At 41.1% G+C, this 15,621-nt stretch overlaps 1 protein-coding gene across 1 annotated transcript in view; it reads right to left on the bottom strand.

Moving 5' to 3' along the window:
- Positions 1-9,539, bottom strand: part of EGFL6 (EGF-like-domain, multiple 6) — a 41,231-nt gene extending 31,692 nt beyond the window's left edge. The window contains exons 1-4 of the mRNA XM_009333418.1: positions 9,365-9,539; positions 7,158-7,250; positions 4,140-4,259; positions 222-341 (exon numbers count right to left, since the gene is read on the bottom strand). Coding sequence (XP_009331693.1) covers positions 222-341; positions 4,140-4,259; positions 7,158-7,250; positions 9,365-9,539 — 508 coding nt within the window. The remainder of the gene's footprint in view (positions 1-221; positions 342-4,139; positions 4,260-7,157; positions 7,251-9,364) is intronic.
- Between the last annotated feature and the right edge of the window lie 6,082 nt (positions 9,540-15,621).

Below are 15,621 nucleotides of genomic sequence, written 5' to 3'. Positions count from 1 at the left end.
TTAATTATTTATTGGGGATGGGACTCGCCGAAAAATTACACGGCCAACATTATGAGGACAGTTTTAAAAAAAAGCATGCAAGCTTTACATCACACTGCGAGTAACAAGAAGCATTATTCAAGCCAGTGAGGAGAGCTAACTACTTATTAACCTTTTCCCAGACTCTTAAATTTTTCGGGATCCTATAGAAAAGAAGCTGAGAGTGAGTTCTCTAACCATACCAATGCACGTCCTTCCGTTCGGTCCCAACTGAAGGCCACCTGATGGACAAAGGCACTGTACCTCCCCTTTGACTTCTTCACATCCATATTGGCAATTCACCATGGCACATGTCCTAGAACCTGAAAACAGTATTTAAAATAACAAAAAGAGCAAAAATCTAGGCTGGGATCACACACTTAAAATTAAGTTAGATCTGGATGAATGCAGAAAATTAATCAGAACAACAAAATTCCATTCACCATTAATCAAGATGTTTATACATTAACACATTAGTAATACAGTTCAGGAGTCCATGAGATAGATCTTAAATTCCCCCTCTCCTTCACTTTGTTCTTTCCTTATTTGCCCTTATTCGTCCTTTTTTCTCTGCTCCCATTTCTGACTTCTTACTACTACCTTTTAGATTCAGAAACAGGACTGCTCAAAGTAGAAAAAACGTTTCTTTATATTTTCCATTGCGATAGTTTTACCATACAGAAAACTGTTATTCAGTAGTGAGTTGTATTTATTGCTTGTCATTAAACGTGCTTCTAGTATAGAATTTGGTTTTAAAAAAATATTTAGCCTGATGGACTTAAAAACTGCCCTTCAGTTTGACCCTTTATGGAAGATACCTGAATCTAATGAGGCACTAGTCAGAACACAAGTCTTGGTTGCCATGGGTTTGTTAGGAGTGTGAAATATTGGAGATGACTTTGATTAGCCTCTAAAGAGAAATGTAGGGGTGTAGATCTTGTCTGAGAGACCTGTGAGAGGCTAGAAAAGTAGGAGAAATGTATTAAATATGTAGGAAGATATTTCTAAAATCCTGAAGGTACCCAGGAAGCGTTAGTGTTATGATGCCAGGGAGAGAAGTAATATTTGGGAGTGTTTACTGGAAGAGATGGAGGTGTGTGCAAAGAAAGTATTTCTGGCTACTTCACTCTGGTTGCGTTCAGGGAAACAGCACTGTATATAGGTTCTTCATAAGTGGAAAGCCTAGAACAGTTGTCAATTTATTTGAGACAGAAACCGACTGCAAGAACTTGAAAGTAGCTCACCACTTAGGTAGAAAATTATATGAATTTTATTTTAAAATGCAACGTGTTTATTGCCCGAGGTACTAGCACTTTCAGAACGGTGTATAATAGAGTGTGTAGAAAAGACAATGATGTGTGCAGGTGCTTCTATAGCTACAGCCATATTATTCAATGTGAATATAAAATATGCATATTAGTTCTGTGTGCCATTAAAATTAACCTGTTTAACCTGTGATAAAATTATTTTTTGTAGACTGGTTTGTTTAGACTTTGTGGCCAAGTAATAAATATTCAAGGCCAAGAATTCACTGTATTTGCAAATGCATTTTACTTGTGTATGAATGAGAACATACAGGAGGTAAGAGTTAAAAAAAGATGGACTGTAAATCATAATACTTTGTCACATCATCTACTTCCTAAGTGGTAATGAAGAAACTTACTAAATGTTATTCTTCTCTAATTGGTAATTGTCCGGTTTTTTTCTCTTTTGTTTGAAGCTCCTATTCCTGGCTTTGGTTAGACATAATACTGGCTTAGAGGAACAGCTAATCAGCTCTAGTAGAGTAATTCCTGCAGACTTTAGGTGATTTGGTGTTAGATACTAACCTATTATCTATTTTAAGCAATGGTTCTCTGTGGCCCAAAGCCACATTTGTCTGATACCCTTCTTCCAGCTCCGCAGTCCCTTGGCATGGTTGCAGATAAGCCTGGCTGCTCAGACTAGGTGGACTTCATCTTGCTAAGGAGACTTACATCATGGAGAATTTAATTCAAAAGGAGCAACATTATGCTCAAAATGTTTGCCTGAATAAAATGATGAGTATTCTAGAGTTGGTTAAATAACCTGGCATTTTATCTGAGCACAAGCTTAAATTAGCATCAAGTGAAATGGGAGGCTAGTAGACTTAACCAAGAATAATGTCTACTTGAGTAAAGAATTTACTACTTCATTTCATAATCATAGTTTCTGCTTAAGAAAATAAAGACTCTTCGGAACTGGAAGGTGGCAGATGGGTTGGGTTAACGAAGCACAAGCTGGATGAACATTTTTTGCCTTCTTCACTAGAGCTGTGAAGAATGAAGACTTCCCTTCTATGGGAAACTTGGTTTTCCCCCTGAAGTTTGGTTTCATTCTGTGTCAGTGTTTGTCGGGGTTCCACTGAGAAATAATGTTTCCGTGTGCCGAAGTGAAATGCAAGCTCCAGGGCTCACAGCTGCTCAGGCAATTTTTTCGTATATACTCGACACTGGCCACTACTGCTGCTGAGGAATTCAGCGTTTTGTGCTGGCTTAAGCAAGAGATGGCGCAATTGCGCATTTGGTACAAATTTGGTACAAATGCAGAGCTTCTTAAATCAGGAAACCAGTCCTGAACTAAGGCTGGCTTAAAGCTAATCCAGCAGAAATGGTTAGTAACAACCTGGATTTAGTTTTCTGACTTGGTTCAGAAGTGTGGCTGCAGCAAGCGTTTGTGCTCAGAGGAGCAGGAGTGAGGGATGGATGGGACAAAGCTGCTGCTGGGCTCAAAAGATAGTTTCTTTTGACTGTAGTTCTGGCTTCTGCCAACTTCAGCTGTCTGTAAGACAGTGGCCTTACTGAAAACTGCTCGGTGTACGATGTCAGCAGATACACAAATTAACTTGGAAGAAACAGAAGGAATACATATCCATTTCCCAGGGATCTCAGGGCCCTGCAGCTGTTGTCTGCCGGTGATACCCACCATGATTAGTAATGCAGAGGCACAACCCTGAGCTGCGCTGCAGGGAAGGGAAACGCTCCAAAAGCTCTGGCCCCAGGCACCTTTCGCAGCAATTTTGGTCTCCCTGCCACGAGAGAGTAGGAGGTCTGGCTTTTCTGCCTGCCCTAGAGCTGCAGACCCCGCACTCCTGCACGTGTTTGCTAAGGCTGGGTATTTTTCCAGTTATCCCAAAACTGACAGCAAACTCGCCAGATGGACACCCTGCCTGGTGAATGGTTGTCTCCAAGATCAAAGCCTTTCCGAGTTTATGGTTCTCTGTCATATCCATGGGAAGGATTGTGCTGCACCCCATACAGCTAGGTCCATTGCTTTAGGACAGACCTCTCAAGCAGATTGTTCCACTGCTGACACCAACTAGCTTCCTTGTCCAACTAATGCATCTGTTTCAGTCCCGTGGACTCCAGAAAGGGTAGTCACCATGTTACCTAGGGTTTTGTGAAATTCAAAGCCAAAATACCTGTATGGAACAGCTCAGGTGAAGAAAAAAAAGAAGTACTTTCTACAAACAAAACAGTGTCACTGAAAAATAAGAAGCTTCCTCAGGTCTGAAAAATCAGGTTGGCTAAGAAAGTAGAATACTTCCCACTACATTGCCGGCTTAAAGACAAAGAAAATAGGTAGAAATACAGTTTAGATAAGCCTTAGCTCCATGAACAAATGTTTGCAAGAAGCTGGCGGCAAGTGTGGGAAGCATATCAACACTCAGAGACAATAAATGAGTCAGGGAACACACAAAGGTAAAGCAAGGAGTAATGGCATGAAATTCAGCACAGTAAAAAGTAGTCTATATTGGTGCTTTGCTTGGATAGATTCATTCATCCTTATTCAACAGATGAACTGGCAGGACTATACACCAAGGTTATACCAGCTGTCCTTCATCTGAAGTAACGCTATCAAAGATTTTTACTTCTAGCAGGACAAAAATTCCTCTGAACACCAGAACACAAGTATGACCTAGTTTACTTTATCCGGATACTGCCAAATAGAAAGCCTCTTTCAGCTGCTGACAGTACCAGAGAGCTCAGGCAAAGACCCTATCCTGAATAAGCTAAATCCATTCATCACAAGAAGAAAATCTGCTGGGATCAAATGCAATTAGATGATTTTGGTGTGTCTGTCCTATCAGCTCTATTACTTACTTGCACATGTGCCATCTGGCATGAGCATGTAGCCGTTGAGACAATAGCACTTGTAGCTGCCATGTGTATTCATACATCTGTGTTCACAGGGACGTGGTTTCAGTCCACATTCGTTCAGATCTGCAGAAGTCATTGGAATGAAGTGAGTGCTGGATTTATATACATACTTATATACATAGGTGGATAATATTGCCTAATGCCTTGAATTCCCCACAGTAAAATTGCCTGGATTGAAAATGAGCCAGCCCCTTGCAAGATGAGAGTTTAGCAGACCATCTGGCTGAAAGACTGCTAGCAAAACGAACATACACAGACCTCTACACCTGAAAAACTAATGCAAAATCTGGCCACATCTGGCAGCTTGTTAGGAAGAGGTGGAGGGGTGGGGAGAGAACTGCAGTTAGTCTCTTTTCTGGGAGTTAATTTTCTGGATTTCTCTGATTCTAGCTGGAGATTTTAGCCCTCCAGTTGACCTCTGTACTAGGAAGGCAAAAACATGAGACTAAGAACAGCAAATCAGCTTGGGATAAAGTGAAACAAAGATTTTGGTTTGTTTGGTTTTTTTTTTCTGAGCTACACATTGGCACCAAGGTTATCAGTAGCAGAAATGAAATACAATATATAATAAGAATTGTGACTTTAAGAATTAAAGGACAAATCTCAAAAATCTCAAAATCCTGAGAATAAAAGCACGCTAAATCCTTGTCAAAATCCAGGATTTAGAATGCTTTGCAGAAACTAAATTAATTTCAAATTCCCAATAGCTATCCTTCACAGGGAGAAAACTAGAATCCTAAAAAGTTTAATTTGTGTGGTATAGGCAGAGCAGTGCTGACAATGGTATTGGTCCTGTGACAAGGGGACAACATCTGTGCTTGTGACTTCTGTGAACTGACACCTCTCCCGCTTGTGTTTTGAAACCTCATTAGTAAACAGACAGAAGTCATTAACAGAATGCACTGGCGTACGCAGCCCATTCAACATGTGTTTAATGGCACATATTACCAATAATATAATTTCAATAAAGATACAGCTCTCCAAGCACTGAGCTTGTGCAGCTCCACTTTTAATGGGAGAAGCATCTGTTCTCATGTCTATGCACCTTGCAGACCACAGAAAAATCTCCAGACCATTCAAAACAAACTTTGTGGAGGTTATACATGTGCAGAAGCGTTTGTTACAGCTCAGTCCAGGGAAGAGAGAGAGGGTTGCATTCTATTATTTAGAGGGTCTGTTTGAAAGAGGAAAACCTATCAGCTTGCAAATCACACCGGATTTTTGTGCTACTGTGGCTCCACTAAATAACCAAGACTCTCATAACAAAGAAACTAGAGGGGAACAAAAGTTATTCCACTTAGACCATACATTTTCAAAAGTGCTTAGCTGCACCTATCTTGCACAATGCACAGTAACGCACAGATAGCATACACAGCTCTAAAAGAGAACCTATGGAGATAAGGCTAATTTAGCTCAGACTCAGTGGCAGACTAATACAGTCCCCTTATCTCTGTTATTTTAGTTAGCTCATGTTAAGCTTGCTCAGCAGGGCATTCTGCTGTAAGGACAGACCAAGGCTACATCTGCCTGTAAATTAAAAGTGGCTCTGAGCATTCCTGGCTGCTGGAACATGACCACCTATATGGTTATACTATTGAAATAGCTCCGGGACATTTCTGGCCTGTGCCAGCCACCACTTTACTAAAAAATTCCTGGCCATGCTTCAGAAGGTAGAACAGCCCAGGGAGCTAACAGGCAATTTGCACATGTAGGTCTGTGTGGTGCTTCCACCAAGCCTCAGAGTCTGAATCTACTACAAGTGCGCAGAACTGATCTGCTTGTGTACGGAGGGCATATCAAATCCAGCTGGAGTTACTGCACAGAAAACACCTAAAAGCTGGGGGCTTCTCTGTTGCCTTTTGGCAACATTTAAGCTGCCAAATAATTTCTGAGGTTAAACTTCTGGGTTTAGAGGCTGAAGTTGTAAGTGATAACTACGTATCTATTACACACAACCACTGCTGCTGTTTCACTTTCCTCTCTAGTGGTACTGAGGAATTGACTTATTTCTCTGCAAGCAACATCAAAAGTGCAAAAGATGGAGTTTTCTAAAATACTTAACAGTATAGCTTTATAGCATATTGTTTGAAAGATACTGTGTAATAAATGGGTTGCTTTGACTCTGAAAAATGTGAGTGTGTTTAGTATGTCAATGCAATGTTTTCAAGCAAAGGCTGCAGGTGCTTTGGAAGGTAGCAAGGATAGATTCATGTGGCCTTTGTGTCCTGCTTCCCTCACACACCTGCAGTTCACTCATTTGCACTGCAATAGGGTGGCACCTCTCCATGCACAGTGACCTGCTCCTTTCATCTGATCCAACACAGGGGTCTTATATATTAGAACGGGAAAAAAAAGCTGAGTTGTCACCAATGTGTTAGCTGAAATATTTCAATGTCTAACTGCAAGTTTGTGGAGGGAAAGTGGTGCATTCAAAGTTTCTGAATATGAAATCCTAAAGACTCCCAATCCTGTGTTCTCAAAAATACCACTCAGCATATGCAAACAGATGGCATTGGCCCGGGAAGCTTGAGAAATTACATGTCTAGCATATAGTTGCATGTCTTTCTGATGAGAAGGTTAGTTAAGAAAGTAACATGGGTTCCTAGTTAAGAAAATAACATGGGTTCTGGATTTGAATTCTGGCTCTTCTAATTTCCTGTATAATCTCTCCATGCCTTAATCCTCTGACTATAAATATGACAGTTTGCCCTTGTCATCAGCCCGCAGGAGACACATGATATAGGTTCAAACATCTGTGTGCTGAAGGAGGCTTAGAGCTTCAGTGAGCACCCCATGTCTGGGGTGCTAGACATGCAAGAGTCTTAAACTCTAAGCTCTTCTATGTAAACAAGAAAATATCTTGCTTTACTATTTTGGTAGATGACACAACCCTTACTAAAATATAAGGAGACAGAACATCAGCAGCCTGCTTTCTGGAGTAATATCCCCGTGTGCACAAACCTTGATTACAGGTTTTCCCTGTAAATCCAGGGAAACATTTGCATTTGTTTGGTCCCATGCACTCGCCATACTTGCAGCCATGTCCACAGATAGCTGGGGGAGTCAGGCAGAGAAAGGAGAGAGAAAAAGAAAAAGTTAGAAATACTCTATTTGAGAAGTTTTGCCCTGTTTAGTTGCCTAATAACTTGTTGCACAAGTTCAACATCCTCCATACCTCCCCCTCTAGTTTGGGCATGGTAGCTACTGATCAGCACTTTATTTCTGCTGGAGAAAAGTGACACTAGCATGGATTACACAAGTGTGTGCTTTTCCAGTTTGTAAAGGCCTGGAAAAGAAGGGGCTCCTCTTAGCTCTCCCCTTCATGCTTTTTCTGCCATACTTACGATTCTTGCCCTTTTCCTATTTTTAAGAAGCCTATGTGAGAAGCAGCCAGCCGGCAGCTTGACTTGCTACGCTGGGCATCTGGAGTAGGAAAGAGGCAACAGCACTCCTGCAGCCACAGGAGGCACATTACCCTACAGCAGTTTTCCACTCTTAGACCTCCTCACTTACAAGCAAGGAACATGTCCATCCCACGGTGGAACATCCAGAGCACATCCATCAAAAAAATCAGGCAACTATCCTTAGCACACACCCCAATATGTAAAATTGCATAAGGTTTACAATGACTTGAGAGGGCTGTGCTTAGCCTGGATGCATTAAAAAGTAAAAGTTTTCTAGCTCTCGGCCTTCTGGGTCATTAGTCAGAAATTAAACGTTGGCTTTTATAAGGCTTAAGGCTCCTAAAGTCAATGTGATTGTCAACATGAGGGTTATTCAGAAAAAGCAAACCAAACATGCATTTAAGTCAGGACTAGCTCTGGAAAAACAGCAAAAGAGTATGCACCAGGATGCACATCTCACTACCTCGTGTAATTAAGCTGCTATCCAAACAATAGGAAATAGGAAAGTCACAGTGTTAGTTACTATAGAGTAAAATTCTTAACTAAAATTCATACTGCTGAATTCACTATCTTCTTTAAATGTAAAGATTCGTTCAGCTCTGCAGATTAAGGCATATTTCAACACTACCCCTATTCCTGAATGCAACGTGGCACAGTGTGAGATCAGCTGAGTATTAACACTGAAGCAGAGAACACCACTGCATCTGGATTTACAATGCAGAATTACATTATAGTTGGCTTAAAGAAATCTGCCAAAGAAAAAACTTAAAAGTTTATGAAAAATGAATTTTACTAATAAAGCACCCTATTACTTTACAACAAGACAATCTACTCCACTGGCTGATTGAAGTTACATTTGCCAGTTGTCCCCTGAGGTATTCATTTGCATCAAAACTAAGGTGCTATTAAGCAATGCATAAATATTAATAAAGGTATTCATCAGTTTTTCCTTTTTTAAACTGTCATGCTGTACCTACAGAGCAGAGACTTTTTGCATCTTTCCCTTTTAGACATCAGTCTGTTGATTTTCAGCAATGAATAACCCTAAGCCTCTATTCAAATTCACCAGATATACAATGTCAAACTCTCTGGGACAACAGGTGCAACATCTGAGGAAGATTCCTAAAACATGTATTTTATGACTTTGTTGTGTTTTGCCAAGTACAGCTAGAGAGAGATTCCACATCACTTTCTCCTTGGGATCTGAAGACCTTTAACAAATTTGAAATTTCTTAAGTCATCGACTCTTCATTAAGCCAATGGTCCACAGACCAGAATGCTGGCCGGCTACCTAAGCTCGGGTCAGGTGCACCTATTGCTTGAGTTTTATTCATGTATTTAGAAAGTTAAAACATCCTGCCTCTCAGAGGCTGTGTACTCTGAAGATAAAGGATACCAACTGATGAAAAATAAAACCACTTCAAGGGTCCCTATGCAGCATTAGAAGACACTGCATTTTTGGCACTTGACAGCTGTAACAGTATAGGCACTGACCAGAGCTGTGCAGGAGCTTAGAACAGATGGTCCCTTCTGGACCTAAGAATTTTTGAATATGTATTTTATTGTTTGGTGTTATTTACCCAAAGCTCTGCTTTTTGAGGAGATGGTCTTTCAAACGTGTTTTATTCACTCTCTCACGGAGTTAAGAGATTTCACTCCTCTGAAGGTTTCTTTCTGTAACTTCTGGCAGACGTATATGAAGTATATTATTAGTACCAAGTACACAGCCGTGGAGAGGAAACAAGCATAAAGTGTTGATGTTACCTTCGCAGTGGCCCTTGTTGTTCTTTTTCCAGCCATAACAGCAATCCAACCTAGAACCATAGCGACACACCCCCGGCTGGCTCACAGTCACCAGCTGCCCACGAGCTCTCGAGCTGTGTAAAGAAGGATAAACACTAGCTCCAGCAGGCACACACACTTTAATCCATTGCTCCATATACTCCTTTGTACATTTCCCTCATGTTTTATCCACTGTCAGGCATTTTCATTTCACCAAACCTTGGAGCATTTGACAATATTCCCAGACAGGAATGCAAAGTTGCATTTGGTTGGAGAAACAGGGGAGATGGGAATGCTTCACCTGCAACAAGTTAACTGTGCAACATAAATCCTTTCTAATGAGAAACATGGCAAAGGCAAAAAATACAGCCCGCTCCCCTGCTAGAATGAGTCATTTTTAGTATCAGTGAAGTCAATGGGGCTGCTCCAGTTTGCGTCACATGAAGAATCTGGATTGGATATATGATGCCATACCTGACAGCGCTATTGCTTTGGATGATGAAATACTGATTCTACAGAAAAGCAGCTTTCTGAATATCAGTTGGCCCCATAAAAGCTAGTGACTTGCAGGCTCATAGCCACTGCATACGTGCAAAACAATTGCGTAAGTGCAGACAGTCCCATGCATTCTGGTTGCATGGGACTCCCTGACCATACAAATTAATGTTAATTTAATCTGCCAATAAGCCCAGGGGGTTCAAAGTCACTGTGCAGATCAACAACTGCAAGAGTTGGAAAACCTGCAGCGTTAGTAGCAAAATTATAAATCTGACAGAAATCCACAACTGTGTCAGTCTTCTAGACCTACTCTATGCTGCAACGGGTGCTGTGACTCTGGTTCTCTTCTCCCTCTGCTTGCTGTTACTCAAGTTCTCCATTACCACATGCCTGTCCCCTTTATGAAATTCTCTTCTTTACCCAAAATCCTCTGTCCCCACTGCTTTTTCCAGGCCATAATTTAAAATGCGCTTTCTTCAAAGAGTCCAAAGTGCTGTTTCTGACGCAGAAAATACCTTATCTGTGAGAGCTTCATAGTAAGTGATTTGGGGGATTGAGGGGGCCAATACACAACAACAAACATCCCCCTGGTGGGGAAAAAAAAAAAAAAAATGGAGAAAAGGCCAGCAGGCCAGGAACCGTTGCATTTTTCAGTCTGATGCACAATAAAGGCATTGCTTTATCACCTTACAGCAGTGCTTTGCACATATCCTCCTATGCTTACCTGTAAGGGTTGCACTCGTATTGGAACAGTTACTGCAAACATCACTAAGGCAAACTAGTAAAATAAATATATGCATACGCTTCAAAAATACAAGATGTTACTTTGGAGTTTTCTTTAGTAGAACCATTGGAAAGAGAAGGGAGTTCAGAGGAAATGCATAAGCTCATGTATCTGAGATACCCTGAATGAAGAGGTGGTTCTCATGTCACCTGGCAAGTAAAAAGACTTCAGTGTTGGAATAAATTGTTTTGAAGTCACCCAGCCTTTGCCATCAACCCAGCGATGCAGTTTACAGGGGTACATATACCCCATCTTCAGGCAGGAGAAAAAGCGCATTGAACAGCTATCACTCCTGTATGTGTGTCTAATTATTAGAAATCAGCGCCCTGCCTCTGGATTTATAGACAATAAAATAACCTTTTTCCATTTTGTTCATCCAAATGCTGCTGGCTTACATCACTTGCAAGTATACAGGTTAAAGAACCTATGTTCTGCTTGCATGCTAGAACGTGCCCTTGAATTCACCTGCATAGTAAATGTATATTCTGCTTACATCCCAGAAAATCCCCTTGAATGCAGCTGGATAGTGCTATGACTCCCCTGGAAGGTTAAAATGCCTAAAGCTTGGAGGAAGCAGGATCTCGTTACTTTCCAAAAGGTGCTCATTTTCACAGGAAGACAAACTCAGTCAGTAACGTTTTATTTAATAATTCACTTCAAAATCAAATAATGAAAGTGCCTTTACAAAGTATATGATATCTCACAAGATTTCAGTACAAACTTGTTTTAAAACTGGTAAATGTTCCATAAAACTGCAAATAAAATGAACATAGCTGAACTTTACAGATACTGCCCTGGACAAGGTCTTTCACTTGTTCTGACTTCCACAACAAGCACCAAGTTAAAGCCTACTTTCAGCAGTGGGAAAGGTCAACTAGATCATTGAGAGCCCACCTGGATCCCAAAATCTGGGAGGAAAACCAGTTTTGCCAGGTTAGTCCCTCCGACCCGTGAAGAACCACCAGCCATCAGCTCAGCTATTGCTGTCAGGAGTTCAGCATTTTGTGCAAAAGAAATAAATTTAGGAAGAGGAGATCCTTTCAGGCAGGCAGATCCTTGCCGGGAGAATGTCACACGGACCCTCCTGGACATTGGGGGAGAAGTAATGCAGACTGGAGGCACAGGATGCTGCTGACCCCTCCCTATATGATATTCTTACAGGATTTCACAGAGAGTACCTAGAGGCCTGAGTGAGATTGCTGTGCTTGTCACTGTCTACTCAGTGTGCAAAAAATGCCTGGCCTTGAAGAACCTGTAGCCTAAATACATGACTAAAGAAGAAAGGCAAGAGAAGGTAGACTGTGCAGGTCGAATCACTGTGCAGGTCAGTGGCAAGAGTCATCTCTGCATTTCTAGTGAAGAACTCTGTTCTCCGAGAGTAAGCAGCTTGCAGCACTAGTGCTAAAGGTAACAAGTGGCAGACTGAGCCATCCAGGGTGCCCAGGCAGCAGAGAAGTAACCAATTTTATGTGGCTGTGACATTGCTGATACCAGTAGGATGGCATTTAGCAAAGAACATTGAAGATGAATAGCAAGAACTTCTACAGTAAGCCGGGGCCTCCTTAGTTGAGGTGACAGAAAGAAAGAGCTGGCCACATTTGCTATCACAAGATCACTGTGAGCCACTAGCACCATTATAAAATAGGTGGGACCCTCAGGTGTTTCAGTCAAAATTCCAGGAAAGTTTTACTGCTGCCATATTAGGTTGTATTGTGCAGAGTTCTTAACATCTATGTTGAAGAAATATGAATTATATATGGCATATATGACAATAAAATCTATGAATAATGAAAAACCTGTTTTAGAGAGGATGAGAAGAACTTGGCTTCAGCTGAACAAACCCAAAGCCGAGAGGGGATCTGATTGCTTCCCACTACACGTCAGGCAGCTCCAAATGAAAGAGAGAAGAGCTTGCTAAGAGAAAGGCCAATTTACATTCATTTGCTCTTGTGCTACTGTCCATTAATACTCTGAGGGGGATACAAGTGTATGAACACAGCCACAAGAGGGGTGAGAGTCTTGAAGAGCATTGAAGAACCAGGAGAAAAATTCCTACCTAATTTTAAGATACATAGTCTCTTTCACAAACTGAGAAAGATCTAATGTTGCCTGTAATGATACAAACATTGGCATAAATGAAGTTATGTCCCATTTACTCAGCTGCTGCTGAAAAAAAAAATGTTCCTCTCTGGAGTAACAGGAAGATCTTGAATTCTATCCCAAAAGAAGTCAGACCAATTCAGAGCAAAGCATTCAGATATACCTACAGACCAGGTAGGTATATACCTATACCTACAGTCGCGTGAGCAGCAGACAAAAGAAATTGGGTGTGTGATGTGAGGACAGACCTTAAACTACTGCACAGTACCTTTGACTTCTTGCAGTCATTTAATTAATTTGACAATAAAAAAAGAAAACTTATGTGTTTACAGTAAGACATGTTCAGAAAGTTCACCTGCTCCACGGGTCAAGTGGCTAGGTAGATCTTCCAGCAGAGCCAAGTTGCTGATAGGATGGGACTGATATCCCCAATAGTTTGAATACACAAACAACTGCAAAGGAAAATATTACGATAACTGGTGAAAGAGGGGGAATAAAGCACACCTGAATGTTGGGACTTGCTTATCCAACAGAATCCCCCTGCCACCCCCTGCCCCCCTTTTTTGTTATTTCATTCTATAAAATAAGAAAACAGTTTTACGTTGCATCAGTTTCTCAAAATTAATTATGACTTAGGCCAAATCCAAGCTACTAAAAATGTCTGTATACCAATGGGCAGTCAAAAATTTCAACTATAGTAACTGGGCTGATAGCTGTGCTGGACCGTAACCCTCATTAGCAGCCATTTTACCAGTAATAGCTAAAATAAAAAGAAGTAAAAATCTCAACAGTGAAAAAAGTTACTTGTAGTGTTCTCCTGACCAGTGATCGTGAGCAGTGTAAGCCCTGTCTGAACTGGGCTGTGTGACAGTAACAGCCGCAGAGGATGAGCGAGCAAGTCTTCAAAAGCCTGATTTAACCAGGTAGGTAGATAACAAAAGTCAGGTATGGTTTGAGGTAATACAATTGTTTGTTTTCAGGTCCTATTAATACTCTGTCTTTTACTAAAGTTTTCTCTGGAAAGGAACATTTATGAGCTTTTACTGTTTTGTTGGGGTTTTTTTCCCTCCTTCAAGACACAGCTGCTGAATAGATTTAGTGCACTGTTTCCATAAGATCTCTACAGGACATTTTTGGTCAGCTCTTGCCCGTAAAATAGCTGTCTGCTGCTGTGTGTGTGTGTGTGTGTGTGAAGGTCTCAATTATATTATTAGCAGCTTCCAGTTAACTTCAAAGGCAGGATATTATCCCTTTCTTTGATTTTCCTCTTAAAAATTTCTGGACATTGTTGCTAGCAAAAAACCAGCTGAGACCAAAGCTAAAACTTTGATCAACTGGTATATTCAGAAGGACAAAAAGATGGTATCTTGCAACTTAGCAATTTGAAAGAAATTCCTAAAAAGTCTATTATGAGTGTATGTCATGCAGAGATACATTTCAACATTTTTCCAAATAAAGGCATAGTGGTTTTTTGTTGTGGTGGGTGGTTGTTTTGGGGGTTTTTTGTTTGTTTGTTTTTACCCAAGTTTATTTGAAAGGTGACTTCCTTCTAGAAAAAAAGTTAACCTATAATTGTATGAAGTAAAACCAAAAACGTGCCACCCATTATCTTTTAATAACTGTGTCTTAGATATCCCTTCAGCCAGTTTCAGGCACTCAACATGACAACAGTCCTGCTTCACCGCGAGTCCCTCCCAAAACACCAAACGCACTTTAGCTTGGGCTCGCAGAAGTTCCTTTAAGGCTTCATGTGCCCACCAAACTCCTTAAAGGAAGTGCTCAGAGCAGAACACTTAAAAGTCCAGGCATGAAAGCTACACTTCTAAGAGACAAAAATAATCGTAATTAATTCATTTTTTCCAAACTGATTCTAATTTTTACTATTTCCTGTTCCTTCCTATCCAGCCGATAGGATTTCTTCGTCCTCTTAAATTAGTATCCCTTGTCATCCAAGACTTCCATCAAGATGTTTGAAAATCTCTTCTTTCCCCTTCCTCCCAATGGAAAAGGCAGAATGACAGTCTCAGTAGAAAAGAGAGATGCCACCACCATCATCCGACATCAACTTGGACAAGACAGACTGTAGAGCGATCAGTCTTAGGCAGGTTGTAGGTTTCCCACAGGTTTCACGACTTACTGTCAAATAACATCATTTTTGCCGAACACATCCCTCTCTGCCTCAGCTAACTCCAGGCCATACTTTCTTCTGGAAGGAGATAATGCTCTTGTTTTGTGGTTTTACACCTTTCAAAGCATTTGAGATGCAAATACACAACATCAAGAAATTACTAACGTGAGCATTTAACACGGAGCTCTGCTCTGAGAGCAAATGTGTTTTCTATAAGAGCAGGTCTGGAGTTTATAAACTTCCAGTTCCTGAAGAGCTGACCACTTGATAGCCCTGCGTGTGCCGGAACAGCACGCTGCCACTCGTTGATCACAAACATCGCCATTCACAAATCTGATACTAAACAAATAAACCACACAACATCTTGAAGGCTTCATCCCCAGTCGCTGTGAATTCTCCTTTTACTAGCTACTCCCTCGCTGCAGCACTCGCGGCCTTTTATTTGCTGCTGGAGAACTGGGAAGGGGAACACCGGAATGGCTTACTCTGGAGTAAACAGCTTTGTTTATCCTCTCTCAAAACCTCGTGCCGCTTCTGGAGCGTACCTGTCTCTGCAGAACGTAACAACTGTTACAGTAGGCTGATTTTAAAGCGTCTGTTATACAAGCAAACCAAAGACTGCCGCCGCTCACACCTTTCTACACACGGTGCGGCTGTTCTCATCGTTTGGATCTCCACCAGCGCACCGAAGTTACCGTTTTTCCCGGAGTAAAAAAAAAACCCACAGCC

Source organism: Pygoscelis adeliae, unplaced genomic scaffold (assembly GCF_000699105.1).
Source record: "Pygoscelis adeliae isolate BGI_AS28 unplaced genomic scaffold, ASM69910v1 Scaffold69, whole genome shotgun sequence".
NCBI lineage: Eukaryota > Metazoa > Chordata > Aves > Sphenisciformes > Spheniscidae > Pygoscelis > Pygoscelis adeliae.
This window is presented reverse-complemented; position numbering and strand designations above follow the sequence as displayed.